General features: G+C 46.8%; 1 protein-coding gene across 3 annotated transcripts; it reads right to left on the bottom strand.

Moving 5' to 3' along the window:
• Positions 1 to 665: 665 nt before the first annotated feature.
• Positions 666 to 25,730, bottom strand: STARD7 (StAR related lipid transfer domain containing 7). 3 transcript variants are annotated; one of them, XM_075911012.2, is made up of 9 exons: positions 25,432 to 25,730; positions 18,699 to 18,901; positions 18,285 to 18,334; positions 14,576 to 14,665; positions 13,441 to 13,551; positions 13,267 to 13,349; positions 10,353 to 10,452; positions 8,704 to 8,788; positions 666 to 1,747 (listed from the first exon to the last, which is right to left on the bottom strand). In XM_075911012.2, the coding sequence occupies exons 1-9, from the start codon at positions 25,725 to 25,727 to the stop codon at positions 1,557 to 1,559; spliced, it is 1,209 nt and encodes a 402-aa protein (XP_075767127.1). In that variant the 5' UTR covers positions 25,728 to 25,730; the 3' UTR covers positions 666 to 1,556. The 3 variants fall into 3 exon arrangements, with proteins under 3 accessions (XP_075767127.1, XP_075767128.1, XP_006113852.3); XM_075911013.2 differs by lacking the exon at positions 25,432 to 25,730 and adding an exon at positions 25,082 to 25,325; XM_006113790.5 differs by lacking the exon at positions 14,576 to 14,665 and having other exon boundaries at positions 25,432 to 25,728.
• Between the last annotated feature and the right edge of the window lie 689 nt (positions 25,731 to 26,419).

Below are 26,419 nucleotides of genomic sequence, written 5' to 3'. Positions count from 1 at the left end.
GAAGAATTGGAAAGACTGACACTAACCAGAGCTCATGTGTAGGTTGGAGCTGGTAAAGAACCTGCACATGTGCTAATAAGCTTAATTGTTGCTCATGCTGTCTCTATGATGCCTGTGCCTTAAGTATAAGTCTACTTTCTTAGAGACCATTGTGTCAGAGGCTGTGTTGTAAGCAGCAACATCGAGGAGAAAATCCAGGCCTACTCAGCCCATTTAGCTCGCTGGGGAAAGCAGTGTATAACTGCACAGCCTGGAAAACACCATGCAGGAGTGAGAGGCAGGCAGGTCTGTGCCCAAGAGAGGGGACAGCTGAGAATCCAGAACCCTAGAGAGGGTGCCTTTGTAGATCAAAAAGGAGGAATATAGGTACAATTGCCCTGAATAGATACCACCCACCTGGCATGCAAGAACATATGCCATCCAAGTCCTAGGTTGTATCTAGATCCCCTGGGAGGAGGTATGCCTGATCCCTTGCTTGAGTCCTGCCTTGGAGGATGCCTTCCCCCTCCACAGCCCAGCCCTCCCTTTGAGAAACAGCTTGCTAGATTTAGAGGCAACCGACTCCTTCTGGTTGCCCACGGAGGCACCATGAGAACTCTGCCCTGCCAATTCCAGCACCAGTTTTGCACCCCTTCATAGCCTAAGGACGCTGTGACTCCATTAGGGCTTGCACCAGTCTAAGTTTATTCACATGTTTTCATAGAAATGCCAGGCTTAAGTAAAGCTGTAACAAATCCGGAGTGGCCGTTAATGGGCCTCATAAACAGGCATGGAGGGGGCAAGGAGGCCTTCAACACAGCATCATTCAACTACACTCAGACAAGGTTGACTCCCCTGCCACACTCTCCCTGTACCATGCAGTAGCCAGGCTTTGAAGGAAAGGGGAGGTGGGAAGGAGTGCACAGAGGAGCCCATCTGGCCCATGCTGCCTGTCCTACATGGAACTTCAAACCGCACATTAGAAGAAAGGGAGTGGGGCAGGTACCTGGACACCTGGGGATTACCAGCACAAAGTTCTGCTTCCTCGAGGCCCAGGTATATCCTGACTGAGAGGTGGCAGAAAGCTATGGCCTTGACTCCCCAACTTCCTGCACTGAGAAAGGAGTCCCCCATAGGTAAGTGCCATGAGCAGCAGTACCCTATAGCACAGCAGAATTCATGGCGTGCTTCCCTGTGAAAGTGCAGTTATGGCTGCTAAAACGGGGCGTCAGCCTCATGGAAGAGAATGTGGATTGTGTGCTGCCCCTTGCCCAAACTCTGCTTATCATGAAGAGAATCCAGCTGAAACACACTAGCTAGTACCCTCAGGGGACAAACCACCAGCACAGAAAGGATGTTATACAACAGTGTGTTTCAATGGCCAGGCTGGACCAAGAACAAGGCGCACACAGAGGAAAGAGGCTGCACAAGGCAGAGGTGAGGAACAGCTTGAAGACAAAAAGCAGAACAGTTGAACTAAGCTCCAGTGGCTACACTGATGTCAGTTCCCCCATCTGCCCTGCTCTGTAGTCCAGGAGCAGAGGCCATGGTGCTGACTTGGGAGGCACAGCCAGTTCCTAGGCATACTCAAGCTGAGCAGGGCTGTGAGTGTTGTCATTCTTGTGCTCTGTACTGGGCATGCTCGCCTTCCCCTCGCCGCTGTTGCCATTATCAATGGGCTTCGCAGAGATGTAGTCCTGCACTTCGATCTCCATCCGCTTGGCTTTCAGAGCTGCTGTGTGCAGCTTCTCCAGGAAGTCTGGCATGCCTGACAGGAAAGGTAGGGTCACAGTGAGTACCACAAAAGCATCTGGACTGCTCCAGAAACAGGCTCATACCCCAACATGGTCTAGCCAGTGTCTAGCACACAAAGCGAGCACTCAGCCCTGCCATACCCAGGCTGTGCCATGTCCCCCTACCCCCAAGCTAGTGAGTCACCTAATTAAGAGGCAAGAATAAGTATAGGAACCAGGATCTCCCAGCTTGGTGGCCAATTCACTCTGATCTCAAGACAAAGAGGCACAGTCTAGTTTGGGGGGGGGGGGAGAGAAGTACACACAAGAACACTGCACTCACACAGGAAGGTGTACACTCTTCTCCACTGAGATGCCATCAAATCTAGAAAGACTTGGTAGGACCATAGCAGTAAAAAACATGGAGACCTGGGAGATGGGTCAGAAATTGGGAGAGGGAGGGGGCGCGCATTTGCTGTAATAGCAGGGATAAAAGGAGAGAAGGCAGAACCAGAGAAGGGGCAAAATCAAATCAGTTTCTTAGCTGCCTGCATACTAATGCAACAAGTATCGGGAATAAGCAGGAAGAACTTAAAATACTAGTAAATAAACTCAACTACGACATAGCTAGTATCACAGAGACTTGGTGGGATACTATGCATGATTGCACCCAATATGGCATGTATGGACTGGTGGAGTATGTGTGCATTCGATGCAAGGAGCTCCTGGCCCTCAGAGAACACATACGGGCTTTGGAGGCCAGAGTGGCTGAATTGAAGAAGCTAAGGGAGGCCAAATAGTATGTAGAAGAGGCTTTCCGGGACATGTAGAACTGTCCCACCTCTAGTCAGACAGCCCCTGTGCTGTAAGGATGAAAGGCTCAGGAAGGAGAACAGTCAACTGGAGCAGAGGGAAACGATCCCATAGTTGGAACGCTCCTTCCAGACGATGTTGTCGTATCCTCTCAAACTGAGGATACATCTCCAGGGGAGGGAACTCCAGTCATTAGGAAAAGGCAGGTGTTAGTAATGGGAGATTGGAGCATTAGAAACATAGATAGCTGGGTTTGTGATGACCGGGAGAACTGTATGGTGACTTGTCTGCCTGGTGTAAAGGTTGCAGATCTCTCAAGACATCTAGATAGACTTATGTGTAGTGCTGGGGAGAAGCCAGTGGTTGTGGTACATGTAGGTACCAGTGACATAGGGAAGGGTAGGAGAGAGGTTCTGGAGGCCAAATTTAGGCTGCTAGGAAGGCGATTTCTATGGTAGCATTCTCTGAAATGCTTCCAGTTCCACGCGCAGGGCCAGATAGGCAGGCAGAGCTTCAGAGTCTCAATGCGTGGATGAGACAATGGTGTAAAGAGGAGAGGTTTAGATTTATTAGGAAATGGGGAAACTTTTGGGATAGGAGGAACCTATACAGGAAGGATAGGCTCCATCTAAACCAAATGGAACCAGACTGCTAGCACTTAACATTAACTGCTGGCCTCTGTCTGTAAATAGGTGACAAGCAAGTATTCTGGGTTGCATTATCAGTGGGGATGTGAAAGGTTAACCTTAATGGGAGATGTATACCAGTTCCAATTAACTGGTGGGGGCTGAAGCAGCTAAGCTACATTAAGGTTATCCAATACTTTACATTACAATACCTTCTTGTCAGCTGCTTAAAAACATGCCAAACATTTTAGGTTGAAATGTTCTCGTGGGAGGCATCTGCCTCTGGATGAATGTATCTGTTCAGCCATTTCAGAGGAGGTTAGTTAAAACAAGTCTTCCAAGCATTTCACTGAGAACTCTACCAACCCCATGCTTTGCAGAAGGGTCTTGAAGGAATGGGACCTGTGTGGTCCCTGTGCAAATTATCTGCACTGAACATGCATAGAGCAAGGAGCGAGAAAGGAGGACCCCAGTTTCGAATGGAGAAGATAGTGCAATCAACTGGTTACCTGAAGTGTTTGTACACTAATGCGAGAAGCCTGGGCAACAAGCAGGAAGAACTGGAGGCCCTGGCCCAGACCAAGAAATATGATTTAATTGGGATAACAGAGACTTGGTGGGATGACTCGCATGTCATGGAAGGGTATAGATTGTTCAGGAAGAATAGGCAGGGGAGAAAAGGAGGAGGAGTTGCACTATATGTAAGAGAGCACTATGATTGCTCTGAACTCCAGTATAAAGAGGGAGAAAAACTTGTTGAAAGTCTATGGGTCAGGTTTAAAGGAGCAAACAGCAGTGATGTTGTGGTTGGTGTCTGCTACAGGCCACCGAACCAGGTGGATGAGGCAGATGAGGCTTTCTTCGGACAACTGAGCGAAGCTTCCAGATCGCAGGCCCTGGTTCTCATGGGGGACTTTAATCACCCTGACATCTGTTGGGAAACCAATACGGCAGTACACAGGCAATCCTGGAAGTTTTTGGAGAATGTTGGGGATAACTTCTTGGTACAAGTGCTGAAGGATCCGACCAGGGGCTGTGCACAGCTTGACCTTCTCCTCACAAACAGGGAGGAACTAACAGGGGACGTAGAGGTGGGTGACAACCTGGGAAGCAGTGATCATGAGATGGTAGATTTCAGGATCCTGACCAAAGGAAGGAAAGAGAGTAGTAAAATACACACCTTGGACTTCAAAAAAAGCAGATTTTGACTCCCTCAGAGATCTGATGGAAAGAATCCCCTGGGATGTTAACATGAAGGGGAAAGGAGTCCAGGACAGCTGGCAGTATTTTAAAGAAGCCTTATTGAAGGCACAGAAAGAAACCATCCCGACGCGTAGCAAGAGAGGCAAACCTGGTAGGAGACCGGATTGGCTTACAGGGGAAATCCTTGGTGTACTTAAGCACAAAAAGGAAGCTTACAGAAAGTGGAAACTTGGACAAATGACTAGGGAGGAGTTTAAATGTATAGTTCGAGAATGCCGGGGGGTTATCAGGAAGGCGAAAGCGCAAATGGCGTTGCGACTGGCTAAGGATGTAAAGGATAACAAGAAAGGTTTCTACAGGCATGTCAACAAGAAGAAGGTGATCAGAGAGGGTGTGCAGTCCCTAATGGATGAAGGAGGTAACCTAGTGACAGAGGATGTGGGGAAAGCTGAAGTACTCAATGCTTTCTTTGCCTCTGTATTCACGGACAATGTCGGCTCCTGGACTTCTGTGCTAAGCGACGCAAGATGGGAAGAAGATGGACAGCCCTTGGTGGGTAAAGAACAGGTTAGGAACTATTTAGAAAAGCTAAACGTACATAAATCCATGGGTCCAGACTTAATGCACCCAAGGGTACTGAAGGAGTTGGCAAATGTCATTGAGGAGCCTTTGGCCATTATCTTTGAAAAGTCGTGGAGATCGGGCGAAATCCCGGATGATTGGAAAAAGGCAAATGTAGTGCCCATCTTCAAAAAAGGGAAGAAGGACGATCCAGGGAACTATAGGCCGGTCAGTCTTACCTCGGTTCCTGGAAAAATCATGGAAGGGATCCTAAAGGAATCCATTTTGAGACACTTGAATGAGAGGAAAGTGATCAGGAATAGTCAGCATGGATTCACAAAGGGCAAGTCATGCTTGACCAATCTGATTAGCTTCTATGATGAGGTAACTGGCTCAGTGGACATGGGAAAGTCAGTGGATGTTATATACCTTGACTTTAGCAAGGCTTTTGATACAGTCTCCCACAATATTCTTGCCAGCAAGTTAAGGGAATCTGGATTGGATAAATGGACGGTAAGATGGATAGAAAGATGGCTAGAAGGCCGGGCCCAGCGGGTAGTGATCAATGGCTCGATGTCAGGATGGCGGTCGGTTTCTAGTGGAGTGCCCCAAGGTTCGGTTCTAGGACCGGTTTTGTTCAATATCTTTATTAATGACCTGGATGAGGGGATAGATTGCACCCTCAGCAAGTTTGCAGATGACACTAAGCTAGGGGGAGAGGTAGATACGCTTAAGGGCAGAGATAGGGTCCAGAGTGACTTAGACAAATTGGAGGATTGGGCCACTAGAAATCTCATGAGATTCAACAAAGACAAGTGTAGAGTCCTGCACTTGAGACAGAAGAATCCCAAGCATAGTTACAGGCTGGGGACCAACCAGTTAAGTAGTAGTTCTGCAGAAAAGGACCTGGGGGTTACAGTGGATGAGAAGCTAGATATGAGTCAACAGTGTGCCCTTGTAGCCAAGAAGGCTAATGGCATATTAGGATGCATTAAGAGGAGCATTGCCAGCAGATCCAGAGATGTCATTATTCCCCTTTATTCGGCTTTGGTGAGGCCACATCTGGAGTACTGTGTCCAGTTCTGGGCCCCCCACTACAAAAAGGATGCGGACGCATTGGAGAGGGTCCAGCGGAGGGCAACCAAAATGATTAGGGGTCTGGAGCATATGACCTACGAGGAGAGGCTGAGGGACTTGGGCCTGTTTAGTCTGCAGAAGCGAAGAGTGAGGGGGGACTTGATAGCAGCCTTCAACTTCCTGAAGGGAGGTTCCAAAGAGGATGGAGAGAGGCTGTTCTCAGTAGTAACAGATGGCAGAACAAGGAGCAATGGTCTCAAGTTGTGGTGGGAGAGGTCCAGATTGGATATTAGGAAAAACTATTTTACTAGGAGGGTAGTGAAGCATTGGAATGGGTTACCTAGGGAAGTAGTGGAGTCTCCATCCCTAGAGGTGTTTAAGTCTCGGCTTGACAAAGCCCTGGCCGGGTTGATTTAGATGGGATTGGTCCTGCCTAGAGCGGAGGGCTGGACTTGACGACCTTCTGAGGTCTCTTCCAGTTCTATGATTCTATGATAAGGGGATGGTTGGATGAAATAACATGATCTTGGTAACTAATTGACCATTCATTATAGGGAACTTTCTGGGTGTCTGGCTGGTGAGTCTTGCCCACATGCTCAGGGTTTAGCTGATCGCCATATTTGGGGTCAGGAAGGAATTTTCCTCCAGGGTAGATTGGCAGAGGCCCTGGAGGTTTTTCGCCTTCCTCTGTAGCATTGGGCACAGATCACAGCTGAAGGACTCTCTGCATGTTGGGGCCTTCAAAGTATTTGAAGGCTTCAATATCTGAGACATAGGTGAGAGGATTATTCTAAGAGGGGTGGGTGAGATTCTGTGGCCTGCACTGTGCAGGGGGTCAGACTAGATGATCATAATGGTCCCTTCTGACCTTAAAGTCTATGAGTCTATGAGTCTATGCTTTATCACTTTACCGCCACTATTTGTCATTCCCAGGAAATAAGAGAAAGGCCCTTCACCCTGGGGCTGATCACCACTTCCCTTGCAATTGCTCCTCTGAGCTGTTGCCGAGCCACTGGAACCTACGGCAGGGAGGCTCTGTCTCTCCTTTGCTGAGTTCTCCCCCTGCTGGATAGCTGGAAGGAGCATTTCTTATAGCTCCTGTACTTCTGAGGGGGGGTTCCTGACAGGAAAGAGTTGCCTGGCTCTGGGCCTCTTGACAATGGCCATAAAAGCCCAGTGTTCTCAAGGTCATACATGAGCCCCTGAAGCTGTGTGGCAAAGAGGGCCTACCCACTGAAGGGAGGATCCCGCAGGGAGTTCTGGGCCTCACTGGAAAGGCTGGAGAGGAACAACCAAGATGCTCTGTGCACAATTATCATGAATGCCGTGGTTTGGATGGCCAAATCAGCCTTGTCAGATGCCATCTGAAGAGCTGCCCTAGCTGTTGTCGTGCCCTCATTGAGGAGGGCCCTCCTTCTTGGCCTCCTCCTAGAGGAAGTTCTCAAACTTGGCCATATTGTGCCTTGACCCCCTTCAACCTGGACTCCCAGACAGATAGTGACAAGGGGGTCAGTGGGGCTTGCCTGCCACAACACACTTCATGGCAACTGCTTGGAGGGGAGAGGTGCATCGATGTTTCGCTGGCAATGTGAAGACTGCAAACAGTCCAAGGTGAGGCTTTATCCCAGAGCAAAGCACTGCCTGGGTCTGAGGGGACAGCACCAAGCTTGATATGATGGCACCTGTAGCTGGCTACGGTTTCCCTCATCCTGCAGGGAAGCCAGTGCTGTGTGGGCTGGACTACTCCGCTCCACCTGAACTATGGCCTGAGGACCCAAGGGGGATAGGGACCTGCTCGTCCCCAATTCACTGTTTGAGGAGGATGGAGATCTGTTCCACTGCGCCTTCCTGGCTTGTTTAGCCAGGACTGTCAATGGTGAGTACTTGAACGTACTGCCTAGTGTGCTGTGCTCCAGAGATACAGTGTTCAGAGCTGAATCGGAATAGTACTCCAGTCCCAGGGCCAGGATAGTTTGCAGGTAAGTGTCCCATTCCTTTTTGGCCTGTGGTTTAAAAGATTTGCAAATATTCCCTGATGAGGCCCTCACCCAGGCAACTCCAATGAGGGTCACTTACTGGCATAGGCCATTTGCAACTCACAAACTTTGAAGTCCAAGGAATGGGGCATGTCCCAACCTAGGGTAAAGTCCCAGGAGGGACACTGATTGTCTGTTATTCAATGGTACTACTTCTAATGGGAAAACTATCTGAGAACAGAGAGTTGAGAGAATGGTGACAGCATTAGCTGCAGCAAGCAATGTTTCAGCAGTGTCACTGGAGGCAACAAGGGCGGGGAGGGGGAGAGTGTGCATGTAGGGGCCACTGCAGGGGTTGCTAGAGGCACTCCTCTACAGGTACTGCTAAGGGGAAAACTTCCGGCACTGGTGCACGTGGTGAGCACACACACCCACTCTGGAATGGACATGAATAATTACTTTATGCAGAACCAATAGCCGAGTCCTGAGACCCTTTACCTACTGATATCTCCAAAGGGGAGGCTGCTCTGGCCAAAACAGGCCAGGTTCTCCAGAAACATCCCCCAAGCCTTCACCCACAGCTTTCATTCCAGAACGAAAGAGGATGGAGGGCTTTTGCCACTCAAAGTAGACAGACCCCAGAACCAAATCCAGAGTGAATTCATGCATGCACACACTTTCTTGCAAGTCAGAGATCTTCTCTCTACCCCCAAAGGGTTAGCACCAGCAACTTACCACTGGAGACCATCCAGCTGACACAGTAGCGCGGAAATACTGTCTGTGGATTGTCACTGTATGTCAGCAGGTAGTCAAAGCCATTCTGCAAGAGAAATAAGTTTAGCGATACCTGATCTTTTACAGGAACCTTTTGACAGCCAGGATGATCCTACAAAGCTACCTCAGGGGTTCCTCGCTATACATCCAAGATATGTTTAAAAAAAAAAGTGGATGTATAGCAAAATGACAAACATCAGTTCCTACAAGCACCAAAGATGTTAGTATGGAACCGATGTAGACCTGGACAACTTATAGCAGGGATGCCCTGTACCTAAAACAGCCCTTCTCAGCCAGTCTCCAGTGCAGGATGACTCACAGGACGCTGTTTTAGTGGCACAATACCATACAGAGAACCTTCCTCCTGGATGCCACTTGTAACCAGGAAATAGGAGCATTGAAAGCAAATGTATCAAAATTCTGACTAGTATCTCTGCAGATACTACTGGCACTATATGTTCTATATGTTTTAAATCTGAATAATTTTCTTCCTTCAGTCTCTCTTCAATTGAAGCAGGAGAAGGCTGACACACAGGGCTTTAATGGATACCTATAAATGAGGCAGAAGTGACATGGAGGAAGCAATGTTGGGCTCACAGCATTGAGATCATCAACTCTACCCCCAGTTTCAAGTCGCTTAGACAAGTTGATTCACTTGTTTGCCCTATTTTTCTCATATGAAGACAGTATATTTACCCAGCTCCTTCCTGGGAGAGTTAAGGGTAAGTCTGTCATTTACTCTAACCATACCACAAAGCCCTGAGCAGAAAGAGGATCTGAGTGAGGCAGCAGATGAGGCCTTTGGAACAATGCATAGCAGCAATAAAATTAGAGTTATGGAGTGCAGAAATAAGAGCATAAAATTCAAAGGGGAGGGAATAACTCCAAGATCTGTATCAGAGGCAGCAAAGGAAGGGGGCATGTGGGAGTCAGTACTCAGAGGAAGCCTGCTTAAAAGCTGGTTCCTCACAAGCACTGGCTCTGCGGAGCTGCATGCTGCTGCCTCTATCTGCAGTGGGCCTGGCTCGCCACAGACCAGGGCTGCTCTATGGGATTCTGGGGCAGCCTCTGTCTATGGGAAGCTTGGGGCTCCCGCAGACAGAATCTGAGGCTGCCCCACTCTGCTGCCTGTGTATCACAGGAAACACACTGAGGGCTCCTGGATTGATGCTACCTGTACAGGCAGCACAAGGCCCATGGGGTACTTGTACTGCCAAAGGCTGGTGGTTTCAGGATTTCAGAGAGCTGATCCACAGAATGCAAAAACAAGACTTCCTCACACGAAGGGCAAGCAATTGCATGGTTTATTTGGTTTTTTGCACTTTTCACTTGTATGCAGCCCCCCAACTGATTTTTCCGTGGGTCAATGGCCCCCAGTCCAAAAAAGGATCCCCACCCCTGGGCTAAAGGAATCCACAGAGATATCCCCTTCATACTTAGATCTACAATGTACCCTTGTGTGAACAAACAGCTGCAGAGCGCAGAGCTCTAGTCAGTATATTCAGTTACCACCTGTCAGGAAAGCTGCTATTCTGACTCAGCCTCCACCTGGGCAGGTGTCAACAACAGGTGACTGTTCCACAGCTTTTCCAGACTGGCCAGGAACTCACCTCATCAAATGTCTTGTGTGGTCGGATAACCATTTGGGATTCATAGGTTCGGACTCGCACGAACTCGGGATCTTCTGGGATACCTGGATGCTCCACCGCTCTGGAGTATATGCAAGGGAAAGGGCATTTATAGCACCAGGTAACTCTTCCTGAGGTTAACTTAAGATTTCGGTATAAACAAGGGGTAGGGAACCTCTGGCACTGGGCTGGAGCTAAAAGCACTGGCCTGTGGTGATCGGGGAAGATGCACGCGCTGCCCTTGCACAGCTCCCATTGGCCAGAACCCACCTACCCCCCAGAGGCCACAGGGACATGTCTAAGGGTATAGTGTAATTCACTAATTGAATAGTCGATGCTGCCGCTTTGAAGTACCCGCTCTTCCCCCACCCCTTTGCTGCCTCTATCTGTCTCTAGTTAGTTGACAATCCTGTTGACTATCTGATAAGCATTTGCTTGTCAACTAGTCCTTAACATCCTTAGACATGACAGCTGCATCCAGAAGTAGTGCAGGGCCAGGGCAGGCAGAGAGAGCTCATAGAAATTCTGCAGTCATTTAGAGAGGCTCCAGTTGCCCATTTATAATAGTAGTATGTAACTCCGTGTTTTACAAAAGATAATATCATCCCTAATTTACCAATGGGGAAAGTGAGGCAGAGACATGAAGTGACTTGCCCAAGTTCACATAAGTAGCCTGGAAAACAGGAAACTGACCTGCCCTATTATCTACCCTGCCACTGATAAGGCATCCTTAGTCATTGTGCGTATATGAAAAACACATAGAAAGATAGTCCTTCCCAATGTACTCTCCTAGCCCAGAGGTATCTAGAGACTGGGCTCCTCTTCACCAATCTAGACAAGACAGAATGGCTTCTGTAGCCTTTCCAATTTTGGAGCCACCTCCCCTGCAAAGTTCTCTTCCTTTCCTCCACTATTATACCAAGAGCACAGCTCGTCCTTCAGCGAGCCAAGCAGAGGCTATTCCATGGATCTCTGGGCAGAAGGCACATGCAGCGATAGCAGAATCCAAGCACCGCTGCTTATGCCCTGTGCCCAGTCAATTCCAGCTTCCTTCATGGCCTCCCACAAAGCCCCTCTCTTACACTCTCCTGGAAGGATCTTCAGACTCTTCTTCAAATACCTCCGCAAAGCCTACCATCTCCAAACAAGCCCCCCACACCACCACAGCAAACAAGTGCAACACAACTGACACACTGCAAAATGAAAAATAACCAGTTGGTCTTATCTAAACTTTCCTCTCTCCCCCGTGCCCTTGTCTGCCTTCAGACCTACACTGGAAGCACCTCAGGCAGGGACCATGTCTGAGTATCTATTTATACAGCGCTATTGTCATTTTACTGCATAATCACACATAGGGATCAGTGGGAAAACCAGCATATATCCATGTGACTGGACACTAAATGCTAGGGCCCAGGCACAAGAGACTGAATTAAGGTTGCATTGAGGCTCAAGTGGAGCCACTTCTGCCCATTCTCTGCCAGGCATCCAAGAACTTTACTGCCCTGCCCCCATCCAATCCTACCCTCACCCATGGCTCTTTGCCCCATTCTATTCTCCTCACCAAGTCAGTCCCCGACTCCACCCCGTCTAGGGTCTCCATCCCCAATCTCCTTGCCCAGCTATTTCCAACTGTCCCCCACATTCCTGCCAGCCCAATCTTCTTCCTGCTCACTGACATCTAGTCCCTCCTCCCTCACCCATGTTCCTCATTCCTACTGGCTCCTAGACTTCTCATTCACTCTCTTCTCTGCAACCCTAGCACCATCCGACTCCCCATGTCTACTTCAAGGCTTCTTGTTCCAGCATACTCTCCTCACTCTCCCAGATTCAGCTCTTCCCCTCCCCTCCCCCAGCATCTGAGTCACATGCTTCCTCCTTCACACTGCCTGGGTGCCAACATGATAGTCATTCAAAAGTACAAGAGAGGGGCTCCTTGCTCTCAATTAGGATGCCCGGTACAACTTTGACAAAGCTGCCAATAGCAAGGAAAATCCAGTTTCATTCCATCCAGTCCAGGGCTCCAGGATACTCATACTGTGGGGATGGCACATGCAAATCCTGGTCACACTATAAGCTGAAGATGATGAAGCACACTCAGGGCACATGAATTCTTTCAAGATTTTATCTTACTAAAGCTCCAATCTTGCTACTCTGCATGTGTGAACTAGTATTTTTCAGGTCTCAGAAGGGTAGCCATGTTAGTTTGTAACTTAAAAAACCTTAGAGATTAACAAACAATTTTTATGTAATATCATGAGCTTTTGTGGACACAACCTATTTCTTCAGCTGAGTGGAACAAAAGACATATAGAGGTACAGAAATCCCAAAAATTAAAGTAGAAAAAGAGGGATTTCTGTACCTCTCTGTGCCTCTTGCTCCACTCATCTGAAGAAATGGGCTGTACCCACAAAAGCTCATGACTGTTTGTTAGTCTCTAAGGTGCTACAGGACCACTCTTTTATGGTATTTTTCAAAGAACTCGACCAAATTAAGACCAATTTTTATAGGATCAGCTAAAGGCACATCCTTGGTACAAAATCTACTTTTCCTGCCAAATTTCAAGTCCCTCCTCCAAGATGCAGGGACAACAGAGCTTTTCAAAGAGCAGGGCATCAGTATTTAATACCACAAAATGGCTTCCCCTAACTTCACTCTTGGAAACAGCTGCACCAGCACATGACAATTTTGGAGAGGAGATCTTATAATGGGAAGTGCCAGGCAATCATTTATAGGCATGGCTGGTAGCACTGACAACAACCACTGACCCAGGTGAAGCAGGGCAAAAAAACAAGGCCTATAGAAGAAGCAATGCTAATGCTATCTTTGCCGGTGATAGCGGGTCTCAGGATAACCCCACCTCATGCTATGGCATTAAGAATGCCCCGGCAATACAAACCGCGACACCAGCACCATCAGGTTGTTTTCCTGGTCCACGTCGTACCGCCGCACATACACGTAGTCTCGTGAATACATCGGGTACTAATGAAATAGAGACATGCAAATCAGTCCCTTCCCAATAGCAAACAAGCCATAAGAAAAAAGACAGGGGGAAGGGAGGAGGAATACTCACAGGGAAGTGAGTTACCCAGTGAACCACTTCCGAGCCAGTGGTCAGGTCTCTCTCAATTACATCCAGTTTGATGACCAGTGAATCCCATTTCTTCCTGTACTCAGTGTCCAGCTGTGGAACAAGTGAAAAACATTTGATAATTGTGTCATGAAGCTGTAGTGGGATTCTGGTTGTCAAGGTTCTGGCTGGAGGCGATAACCCCTCTTCCCAGAGTAAACAAATGAGCAGTTCCTTATACCGTGGAAAAGCCAAGCTCTATCTGCCACAAATAAATACTGCTTTTGGGAGCCAAGCAGTGTTATTGGACATTTATAAGCCCTAGATACTTTTTCTAGGAAGCAGCACACAATGGTGGGGATGGTCACTGCAGCAGTGGCCACAGAACTTGACAGCTTTTCCCTTCTAGAAGGCTGTTCTGGGAAGATGATGCTATACTGAGGGGGAACGGGGATGGGAGATGTTCAAGTCACACTCCATATCCCTACAACAGATCGTACAAAAAAAGTTCTCTGCAAACACTAGAATCTTCTTGGTGATCTAAGTTTCCTCTGAACTGCATGGCCAGCCAGCAAGCTATTAAGTGTTGTGCACTTCAGGTATTTCCCCACTGCCATGCTGCTCCTGCCCTCTGCCTTGGAGTTACCCTCAGAAGCCTCCTGCTTACTGTGCAAAGTGGGGGAGGGGTAAGATAGGGGAAGAGGAGTGCTGATATCAGGGTGTCCTTCTCTGTACTCCATCTTTGCAGAGCCAGAGGACAGGATGGGAGGCAAAAGAGCTCAGGAGCAGGATGGAGAGAGCTTGCTGGAGGTTGCTGCTGTGGCTGCTATGAGTGTCGATCTACTTAAAAGAGCAACATATAGCAGCAAAGCATAGGACTGAAAAGAAACAATAGGGCTCAGGATTTTAGTAAGGCTCCACCATTTGCGCTGCGTTTTGCCATCAACTGAAATTCAGCACTTGAATTAAAATAATCCCTGAGTTTGTCTTTTTCCATGGTGAATATAGAGTCATAACGCATGCAATTGATGTGTGATGGAGCAACGTCTGGTGGAGAGAGGGGGACGGGACCTCTGTCGAATGAGAAAAGAGGATCCTTTACAGTAAAGAATTCAGTCTGGGATGTGTGTTCTCCTACCTTATATGCATGTTGCCCAGGACTGGAGACTGGCCTGACTTCTCTGTCTGCATGCAGCTCCCTATCAGAGCTGTCAGCCAGAACTCCACACTTTGGGTGTACAGAAACTAAGTTATAGACAGAATAGCAACTGAAATGTATTAAAAATGTTTGCTATTTTTACAATACTACATTTTCATATGTACTGTATTCTGTGCTGTAATTTAAATCAGTGCATATTATTGTTCATTGCAAAGATCTGCACTGTAAAAATGATAAACGGTATTTTTCAATTCACCTTATACGAGTACTATAATACAATCTTTGTTCTGAAAGTTCAGTTTACAAATGTAGATTTTTGTTACACAGCTGCACTCAAAAACAGAATATAAAATTGCAGAGCTTGTAAGTCCACTCAGTCCTACTTCTCATTCAGCCTATCAATAAGACAAACAAGTCTGATTATACTTGCAAGAGAAACACTCTCCCTGTTCATGTAGGTCACGAGAAAGTGAGAACATGCATTCACATGGCCCTTTTGTAGCTGACATTCCTAGGTATTTATGTAGCAGGCATGCTAAATATTCGTATGTCCCATCATGCTTCAGCCACCATTCCAGAAGATATGCATCCATGCTGATGACACTCGTTAAAAAAAATAATGCATTAGTTTGTGACTGAACTCCTTGGGGGAGAATTCTGTACCCTGCTCTGTTTTACCCACATTCTGCCATATATTTCATGTTATAGCAATCACAGATGATGACCCAGCACGTTATTAATTTAAAGAACACTTTCACTGCAGATCTGACAAAACACAAAGATGGTACCAATGTGAGATTTCTAAAGATAGTGACACTTCACTTAAGGTTTAATAATAATAGAATATAACTGGAAGGAACCTTGAGAGTTGAGATCCAGTGCCCTGCATTCATAGCAGGACCAAGCACCATCTAAAGCTATACCTGACAGGTGCTTATTTAACCTGCTCTTAATTTTCCAATGACTGAGATTCCACAGCTTCTCTAGCCAATTTATTCCAGTGCTTAACCACCCTGACAGGAAGTTTTTCCTAAGGTCCAACCTAAACTTCCTTTGATGCAATTTAAGCCTGTTCCTTCTTTTTCAATCCCCAGAGGTTAAGGAGACTACCCTTTTAGGTGCTTGAAAGCTATTATGTCCCCTCTCGGCCATCTCTTTTCCAGACTAAATAAATCAAATTCTTTCAATCTTTCCTCATATGTCATGTTTTCCAGACCTTTATCGTTTTAATTGCTCCTCTCTGCATCTTCTGCAATTTGTCCACATCTTTTCTGAAATGTGGCACCCAGAACTAGGCCTCAACTGGCATATTGTGTCTAGAGAGTGCAGAGTAGAACAGAAGAATTACGTCTTGTATCTTGCTTACAACATGTTTGCTTGTGGTCCACTATGACTCCTAGATCCCGTCCTGCTGTACTTCTTTTCCGAGACAGTTATTCCCCATTTTGTATGTGTGAAACTGAATGTTGTTCCTTAAGTGGAATTTTTTGCATTTGTCCTTATTGAATTTCATCTTATTTACCTCAGACCATTTCTTCAGTTATGCACCTGCCTTATAGCAGCTCTATCTAGACTGTAATTCCCAACAAGTGCACTTCCTGTGTAAGTAGCACCTGCCATCTCTGTGTGAAAGGATAGATCCCACATTCCTCTCTACTGTGAGCTCACTGTTCTGAACAAAATGCAAACAGACATGCAATATATTATGAGCCCCCCATCTGAACAGGAATCAGAGGTGCCAAACTTGCTGGGTGCCATGGAAAGAAACACCACCAGATTACTGATTGAGCATTCACAGAACATCTGCACATGGTGGGCTGATGCTTTTGAGCATGAGAAACAAGCACTGAGCGGAGGGACTGCATCATTATGAAGGTCTGGAATGATAAACAGTGGCTGCAGAACTTTCCGATGCAGAAAGCCATCTTTCTGGAATTTTGTGTAGAGCTCATTCCAGCCCTGCGACACAAGAACACCAATGCGAGAACACTTCAGTGGAGAATTACGTGGAAACAGCAGCGTGGAAGCTGGTGAATTCATAGTCTGCTAATAGTCAGCTGTGAATCAGATTGGAGTTAGCAAGTTGACAGTGGGGGCTGTGTTGATGCAAGTGTGCAAGGCCATTTATCACATCCTGCTACAAAAGACCATGACTCTTGGCAATGTGCGTGAAATAGCTGATGACTTTGCTACAATGAAGTTCCCTAACTATAGTAGGGCAATTGATGGAACACACATTCCGATTTTGGTTTCAGACCATCTTACGATGAAGTACATCAATAGAAATGGGTACTTTTTGATGGCATTGCAGGCTCTTGTTGATCACTGCAGGCATTTCACTGACATCAATGCAGGGTGGTCTGAGAAACTGCATGTCACATCTTTGGGAACACTGGCCTATATGGAAAGCTGCAAGCTGGGACTTTCTTTACACAACAGAAAATTCCAATGGGGAATGTTGAAATACCCCCAGTGATCCTAGGAAACACGGTGTATCCCTCACTCCCATGGCTCCTGAAGCATCACACTGGAAATCTGAACAGCAGCAAGGGTGTTTCAACAATGAGATGAGTAGGGGCAGAATGACTGTGGAATGTTCGTTTATGACATTAAATTAAAGTGGGGGACACTACTAGACACCTATCTCCATTCTGAAAATGGACTTTTTCCTACCCTATCCTTTATTTCTTATCTTTTAACCAATTATCAGCCCATGAGAGGACCTTCCCTCTTATCCCATGATAGCCTTTGACAAGGTCACTCGCCAAAGCCTCTTAAGCAGAGTAAGCTATCAGGAAATATAAGTACGCTATATCCACTGGATCCTTCTGTCCATTTCTAGTTAATCCCTGCCCCCTTAAAGAATTCTAGTAGATTGGTGAGGCATGATTTCCCTGTATAGAAACCATGTTGACTCTTCCCCAGCAAATTGTGTTATACTACAGTTTCAACCATTTTAAAAATAGTTTTACCGGCCTGTAGATGCCCATAGGGACGTTGTTAAATGCATTTATTAAGGAAAATATGTAACCGCTGAAAATGTCAGTGGTTACACGTTTACAGGAGGTGGAGGGGAGAGCCAGCTCCCAGGAAGCTGCCTCCCCCTCTCCTCTTGCTGCTGCCTCTGTATCAGGCTCATTGGTTAACCACTTATATGTACACACTTTTACATCTCTAATTGTCAGAATGAATTCTAGAGCAATGTTCCATTTAATCTTTTCCATGCATGTGCAGAATAAATTGTGTACACACCAAGGCATGTACACACCACCATTAGTAACAAAAAAATTTAGCTGTAGGAGCTCTGCTAATCAACTGGGTGGCATTTGAGTCTCTCCTGAGTGGCCACACAAGCACCCAGCTTACAAGAAACACTGCTCTAGAGCCCTTTTTAAAAACTGGCGACACATTAACTATCCTCCAGTTGTTTGATACAGAAGATGATTTAAAGGAAAGGTTACAAACCACAGTTAGTAGTTCTGCAATTTCACATAGGAGTTCTAAAAACTCTTAGGTGACTCTGTCTGGTCTTGATGACTTCTTATTGTTTAGTTTATTAATTTTTTCCAAAACCTCTTCTAATGACACCTTAATCTGGGACTGTCAAGTGCTAGAGTGGAAAGCCATATTTTATTCCCAACACATCATGTATCCTGGGCTTAAGAGATATGGACCCAGAAACACTCACCTGCACATTGAAGAACTGCCTGGGAGTCACATCTGTGTATGTCCCAAAGACTGCAGTAAAGGGAAAGAAAGAGTCTTGAGACCACAGATATAAGCCAGTTTGTATCTCAGGTCAGTGGATCACGAGATAGGTATTTTCCAGAATCAGCTATCAGAGCTGGAATCACACTACAGAGAGGAGAAGAGGGTGTGACCAGAAAGAGGGACAATATGGGGGAGAAGGGAGAATTCCAGTGAGAAGTTGGGAAAGGGAGCAAAGTGAAGTCAGGAGAGGAGGGAGGAAGGAGGTTTTAGGGTAGGCTACACTGAACTTTTGCTCAGCATTTGAGAGCCAGGCACACCATGCACAAAGTCTCAACAGGCATCATACTGCAATTGATAACACATGGTGAGGCAAGGAGGAGGGCGGAATTACCTCTGTACTGATACAGGTGGGTTCCCTCTATCGGACGCCTCCACAGCTTGAAGTGTTTCTTGTCCATCACCATCTCCCAGGGATGCTCTTCGTGAGCAGCTGTTATATCCACATGAGATTTGGAAACCAGCTTCTGGTGCTCTGCCCCACTGCCATGGAACAACTTAGAGACTTCCTCCATGTGCTTCATCTCCTCTGCAGACCTGGGAAGGGTTGTGCTAGTCAGTGTCGAGGCCAGGACCACCTACTATTCTACTGCAGGCACGCCTAGAAGGCCAGTAGAGCGCTCTCAGGCTTCATTTATCCCTCTTGCAGCCATTTTGGTGTTTGGAGGGAGGGGGAAAAGCCTGGCTGCAGTTTGTATTTTTACAATACGTGCAAGTCACTTCTGACCCTGGCACAAGACTTCAGCAAGCACCTGGACCAGATCAAGTGTCAATTAAAGCAATTTGGCAGAATCAGTTTGGAAGGGTCTCAAGCTATAGGTCCCTTCCTTTCTGGATCACTGTTTGCCTTGTAATAATCATCAAAGGTCAGTCAAATTACACAAATTACTAATGGGAGGCAGTAGTCCATATGGTGCTAAAGTAATCTGTGGCTGGCAAATAAATGCTGCAGTTGCATTGCTTAGGTAGATTGAGGCAGTCCCTGCTGCAGCATGTACAACCTAAAAATACACCCAGAAGTGCAGCGGACACACAAATCCTACAAAATCCAAAGCTTTCTATATTTCTTGTTTGGGAGTTTCTGGTACCATGGGCAATTTATGCAAATACTTCTCATCTACCACTCCACAGAAAGTGCCATCTGTGAAGCACTCATCTCCAGCAAACAGTACATCCCACAAGACCCGATGGGCAGTTAACTTGGAGCTAGCCAAGTTTTAGGACTGGATGCTTCAAGTATCTGAAGGCTCAGCAGTGGAAGCTTTCAAATATGTAACAGATGACCCATCACTCACAATCTTTCACTGTGAATATAGGTCAGATAGTCTGTACACCATGTTCATTTCTCTTCATTACATCCTCAGCTGTGGCAAGGCCATTATTCATGAACAGTCCATTCACTAAGAAAAAGCATGCAAGAAGATAATCAAACTCAACTGTACCTACACAAATGGGGGAAGGAGAAGGGGAGAAATAACTTCTAATGAATATTCAGTACAGACCTACTTAAGATTGTTTATACAGCCTCAACTCAGGCACTAGTTCAGACAGTCATTTTATTCTCTATAAAAGGCCTCACATTCAGTGCTAAGTTAGTATTAAAAGTCTGAGTTCCAGAGCCAAGGAAACTGAGGATGAAGCCTGTCATTGTAGTTCACTCGTTTCTAAGTCACTTGCAAGAGGCCTACAAAGACTGATGATCCTAAGGTGCTGGGTGCTTCTCATCTCCTGCTGCTACTCTTCACGAAGAGGTAACTCACAGTCCAACACTGCCCTAAGATTATTGTCCCTGGTAGACATTTGCTCTAGGTACTGCAGGACGGCACGTCGTTCCAAGTGTAATATGAAAGGTGAGTTGCCCACTCATTAGGTGCAAGAAGAGAGGTTTCCATAGAACACACCAAGACTTTGAGAATGCCAGCCGTAACTAGTGCTGTTCTTCCATATAATCTTTTACAGGGGGCAGTGGAACAGAGCTTTACAAGAGAGAATGTGGGAATTATATACAGCAGGCAAACAGAGAGATATGCAGAGGCTTGCGAAGACAAACTGCACTCCAGAGGCAGAGCCTTGCTTACCATTAGATTATATGGAGATATACCTATCTCATAGAACTAGAAGGGACCTTGAGAGGTCATCAAGTCCAGTCCCCTGCCCTCATGGCAAGATCAAGTACCATTCCTGACAGATTTGCCCCAGATCCCTAACTGGCTACCTCAAGGATTGAGCTCACAACCCTGGGTTTAGCAGGCCAATGCTCAAACCACTGAACTAACCCTCCCCCAAGGCATCATTCTTGCAATAGAAAATCCTACTGAAATCAGTGGTACAGGTGAGCCGGTGGGGCACAAGAACAAGGCACAGCTAGCTATTGTTTGAAGAGTTTACAGGGGGGCATTCCTGTTACCACATAATCTTCTAGAGCAATGTTTCCCAATTGGTGCTCCGGGGAACCCTGGGGATCCGCAAAGCGAAAGCAAGGGTTCCGCGAAGAGCCGGCACTCCCCCGCCCTCTGTTAAAGAGACAGAGCCATTTTATTATTATTATTATTTTTGCTCAACGAAATGTGGCAGGGGCCTTTTTTTTTTTTTTTTTTTTTAAAAGGCAACTCTAGGGGTTCCGTGGCCAAATAACATTGGGAAACACTGTTCTAGAGAGATAAACAGAGAGCCCTAAATAGGCTAACAACTTTGGGAAGTTAAAGTAGGTTATCGTGTTACTGGCATTTAGTTCATTACAGAGAGATGAGTGAACTGAGAGCATAACAGAGAAGGGGGGGACACAAGTGGCCTAGAGTGAAGATATTTTAAATCCACAATGCATTTACTTGCACTCAGTTAAGTAGCAGATGTCAGGCAAAGGAATTCTAGGGGTCAGGAGAGAGTTTATCACTCTCAGATATAGCTAGTAACAGAAAGAGCTTTAGATGGAAACAGAGAGGGAAATGACTGTTTTCTTAGCCACCTGAGACAAGTTTTTAGCATCAGAGGGGTAGCCGTGTTAGTCTGAATCTGCAAAAGTGGCGAGGAGTCCTGTGGCACCTTATAGACTAACTGAAGTATAGGAGCATAAGCTTTCATGGACAAAGACCCACTTTGCATGCATCTGACAAAGTGGGTCTTTGCCCACGAAAGCTTATGCTCCTACACTTCAGTTAGTCTATAAGGTGCCACAGGACTCCTCGAAGTTTTTAGCAGATTCTGAGAAATTTATCTTCTGAGTTACTGCAGCAGTTTCTCAGCAGTGTGAGTTTTCCAAAACCGTCTGGCAGCTTTTGCTACCTAGCTTCACTTAGGTAAAGTTAGTTTGTACATTATTTTAATTCCAACACAAAAAACAAGCTCTGTGGGGGGGCGGAGGGGGGCAGGGTAGCACATTGCAGACTGAAAACTAAACATCTGGACTGAATTAAGGTTTCCAATTCCAATCTTAATTCTGTTCCATTTCTGCAGTCACCCCACACTACCTAGTTTTTCAAAAGCTATTACTTACATGCCAGACCATGTACCAGCCACCTTGCGGAACAACCATCATTTCTACTCTAGCAGAGAAAGCCTCACAAATGCCTTATGCAACCCCCAAATAGCCGAGCGAATTCAGTGCACTGACCTGTGCAGTATGTGGCTGAAAGCATCTTGAACAGTTTTGCAACACTACTTAACAGCAGAGAATACCATGCCCTCTGATGATACCTTTCATCTGAAGAGCTTACAGTGCTTTATCTACATAAGGTAAGCCTTTATTTCTGGACTGCTGTGCAGCAGGATTTATTAATTGATCCACCCTACTAATACTGAGAATGTATCAGCATGTTCGATGTTCATCCTCTGCTGTCTCTGTGTTTATTGTTTATGCTTTTTCTGTAATGCTTTTGCCCTACTAATACATATACTTGTTTCAGAAGAGCTGCCTGGTCACTAGTAAAACATCAGCACAGTCCTCTGAGGTAAAGCACACAAGAGGGTCTCTGCTCACAAGAGGTGATGGTTGGAAGCCTGAATCCTTAAGTGAGTGTCCTTTGCGGGACAAGAGCAAGAATACAGGTGCAGTTACCTTGAAACTATAACTATTACCCTAATTTTAAAGGTAGGGAAACAAACACTAAAGTAAAAGCGACGAGGAGTCCTGTGGCACCTTATAGACTAACTGAAGTGTAGGAGTATAAGCTTTCGTGGGCAAAGACCCACTTCGTGTCTTGTGTCTTTTGGCCTAAGTGGCTTGCTCAAAGTAAAACAGCAAAGACCCACTTCGTCAGATGCATCACTTATAGACTAACTTATAGACTATAGATGCATCTGACGAAGTGGGTCTTTGCCCACGAAAGCTTATGCTCCTACACTTCAGTTAGTCTATAAGGTGCCACAAGACACTAAAGTAAAATTTTCCAAAAGTGCCCAATGGTTTGGAGCACTTGATTTTTGTGTGTGTCAAACTTGAGACATCTTGAAGGGGAAGGATTTTTTTAAAGAGCAGGCAGTCGGCACTTCCTGAAAATCAGGCTCCTTTAAAGACTTCTCCAGCTAGACACCTAAAGTCAGAAGTCACTCTTGAAAATTTTGGCCTAAGTGGCTTGCTCAAAGTAAAACAGCAAACAGAGTGATAGAATCAAGAGGACTGTTCAGTATCAGTCATTACTATCTATGGCAGTGTTTCTGAAAGTGCTCTGCAAGACCACTTTGAGAAACACATTAACTTCCGGTGGCTCCCTAGGCTGCAAAGGATGAAAGGGAGCAAATGGGAGCCTCGAGGCTCTGTGGTTGTGGTGCCAAATAATAAACAAACCGGGGCAGCCAGTTAATGTGTTTCTCAAAGTGGTTTCCAGAGCACTTTCAGAAACACTGATCTATAGTATTTGTGATAATTTTTAATTGCTTGCTAATTCTTTCAAAAAATAAGTTTATATATAGCTTAGTGTTATACTGTACATAAAACCCCCTATGATAATGACAGCATGCTGACACTCTTAAACTGCCCCTATTCAGAAAGCTGCTACAGGGCAACCTTGTCTAAAAATGCAGCTACAAATTCTTGTCTGATACCCAGCCACCCCCTCCCTCCTTCCCTATTTATTTTTATTGGTTCTCCGCATCCAACTCTCCGGTCATCTGAAGAAGTGGGCTGTGCCCCCAAAAGCTCATGATACCATCTACATGTTTTACTAGACTTTTTGTTGTTGTCTAAGTTTATCCTGTACAGACTAACTCAGCTACCCCTCTGAAGCTTTTTATCTATATTTAGATTTGTCACTACTCATTAGAATGTTTTAGATCACTTATTAATGAACAGATCTAAAACTTCACGAGAAATGTGATAGTAAAACAAGGTTATGCAGAGGACACATTCACATAAAGGGTATTCAATAGATAGAGGCCTACAAATTAAAATGGTAGCTTTCAGAAGGGTACATGCAGGACTAGCTAGTAACAGTGTAAACTAAACACAGAGCTAGACGGGGACTGCTGGGAGGTAAGTCAATGTTTTTTAAATGTAAATCAGATTTTTATTTAAATCCAATATAATTTTTTTATAATAAACCAATTTCAAGTTAAATTTGAAGTTATGCAAACCTATATTAAGGTATAATGCTACTATAGTCAATTAAATAAAAATAGCTTAGTGATACATGTTTGATGCTGATGTTTTAAAGAAAGTCAAACTGCTGAGCTGGTATAAATCACTAGCTAAGCACATGAAACTAGTTTGAAATGCTAACCCAGAACATGCAGGAAAAAAATTCTTCATTTCTGTTAGTACAGTTACCAGTTTGCATCAGATTTCAGAGAAGTAGCTCTGTTAGTCTGTTTCAGCAAAAACAATAAGGACTCTGGTGGCACTTTCAAGTAGGGATGTAAACAGGTTAACTGTCAGCAGAAGCGCCCCTCCCTCCACCTGCAGGATCCCAGCTAACCGAATACACATATTGTTTAACACGTTAACTTTTTAAACAGGATTTTATATCTTTATTTTGAAGGCTAACAAATTTATTAGAGCATAAGCTTTTATGAAATACAACACACAGATGAATATAATTTGTAGGGGAAAAGTCAACAGAGCTGACAGTGGCCACTGCCAGATGCCCCAGAGCGAGTAAACACAACAGGTAATCATCACATGATTCCTGTCCTGTCATCTATTTCCAGACAAACAGAGGCCAAGGATACCATTTCTACCCAACCTGATAGCCTATGGATGTAAAATTTTGATTAAGTGGCTAATTGAATAGCAGATGCAAATTGCATTGACTAATCAATTAGACAATAAGGGCACCTCTGCCTTTGAAGTGTAACAACAGCCCCAGGGCTATTCCTACATTTCAAAGGTGAAAACACTGCGGGGAACAGTTGGGGACCCTGGGCTGCATGCAGTGTTTAAAAAGTGGCAGACTGAAGCATCCCCACCTTTCCTACCTCTTTCTGATAGAGGCACCAAGGAGAAGGGGGGAATCGACTATCGGATAAGCATTTGCTTATTGGATAGTCGACTAGTCATTCACTTCTCTATAATAGTAATTGATGGAACTAACCTCATTTTATCTAGTTCTTTTCTGAACTCTGTTCAAGTCCTAGTCTTCACAACATGCTCTGGCAAGGAGTTCCACAGGTTGACTGTGGGCTCAGTGAAGAAAAACTTGCTTTTGTTTGTTTTAAACCTACTATCTATTAATTTCAGTTGGAGACCTTTAGTTCTTATATCATGGAAACAAGTTAAGGCCATACCTTCTTAATCTCTCTTCATATGGGACCCATTCCAAAATGCCAATAATTTATGGTGCCTTTTTCTGAACCTTTTCCAACGCTACAACATCGTTTTTAGATGAAGCAACGTCTGTAGGCAGTACTCAGGACGGGCTGCGCCATGGTTTCGTAGAGGCGATAAGCTAGTCTCTGTCTCTAGCCTTTGTCCAACGATTCCAAACCCCGCGTGGCTGTTTACCTTCCGCTGCACACAGTGCCCCGGAGCCCGCCAAGGCCCCTCTCGAGCAGTGAATCCAGCCCCTGGGCTGCGGCCCCCCCGTCAGGAGCGGGCGGGGCTACCGAGACCAGCGAGCGGCCCCCCGCGCACCCACCTTCGCAGCTCCTCCTCGCGGATCCGCTCCGCCTCCCACAGGAAGGCCCCGGCCAGCGCCGCCATCAGCTTGCAGCCGGGGCCCGCCTGGCGGCCCTGGAGCCGGCGCCACAGGCCGCCGAGCAGGCTCCAGCGCGCGCGCTCCGAGGCGAGGTCGCCGTAGAGCTGCCCGCTCACGTGGCTGCCCAGCAGGGCCAGCAGGCTCCTGGCCCGAGCGGGGGGGTCGGGCCGAGCCCAGCCCAGCAGCCGCTGCCAGCGACCCCATGCGCGGCCGTCGAGCGGCCTGCGCCGGAACATCGCTGCAGAGCGCCAGCCAGGCCGCGCCGCTGCGGGACGGCCGGGACTCCGCCCCCGCCCCGCCATTGGCCGGCGCCTGGTCGGTCCTGGCCGCCCATTGGTGCGTTGCGCTGTCGGTCTGTAGTGCAGATCCCGCCCCGTCCTGTGAGCCCGCGCCGGCGCCTTGGAGACGCAAGGACCCCGGGCAGCAGCCCGGGGGTTGGCCTGGGAGCTGCCTGTGCACAGCGCCCGCGGGGGGAGGGGCCGTGGCACGCGGTGGCCAGAGGCAGGCCTGACACTAGCTCGTGCCATGAAGGGCCCAAGCCCCGCCCCTCGACCCGCCTCCTAAGGCAGGATGGCGGCGCAGGGCGGCCCCTGGGCGGGTTAATGAGGCCGCGGCCCCGCCAGGAGCTGTCGGGTGGTTTCCACAGCAACGCCGGGCCCTTGACGCATCCCAGTCTCGTTCAGACCCGGGCACCTGGCCCCCCAGGAGCAGGACCCGGCTCGCGACCCCCGGGCTCTCGCTGCATTAAACTACAGAGGCGCAGACCAGCGTCCGTCAGGACTGACACTGAGCCCCACAGCCCCTATTCACCCTTGTCTGGGGGGAGGGGCGATAGCCCCACTGGGACCCACGTGGCTAGGGGCTGCTGTAAGAGCAGCCTTTGATGGGGGCAAGCAGCACAGAGACAGTGCTGTGGGAACTCCCCCTA

This window comes from Pelodiscus sinensis, chromosome 28 (assembly GCF_052426305.1).
Source record: "Pelodiscus sinensis isolate ZL-2025 chromosome 28, ASM5242630v1, whole genome shotgun sequence".
Lineage (NCBI taxonomy): Eukaryota > Metazoa > Chordata > Testudines > Trionychidae > Pelodiscus > Pelodiscus sinensis.
The sequence above is the reverse complement of the archived record's forward strand: the minus strand, read 5'-3'. Positions and strand labels throughout refer to the sequence as shown.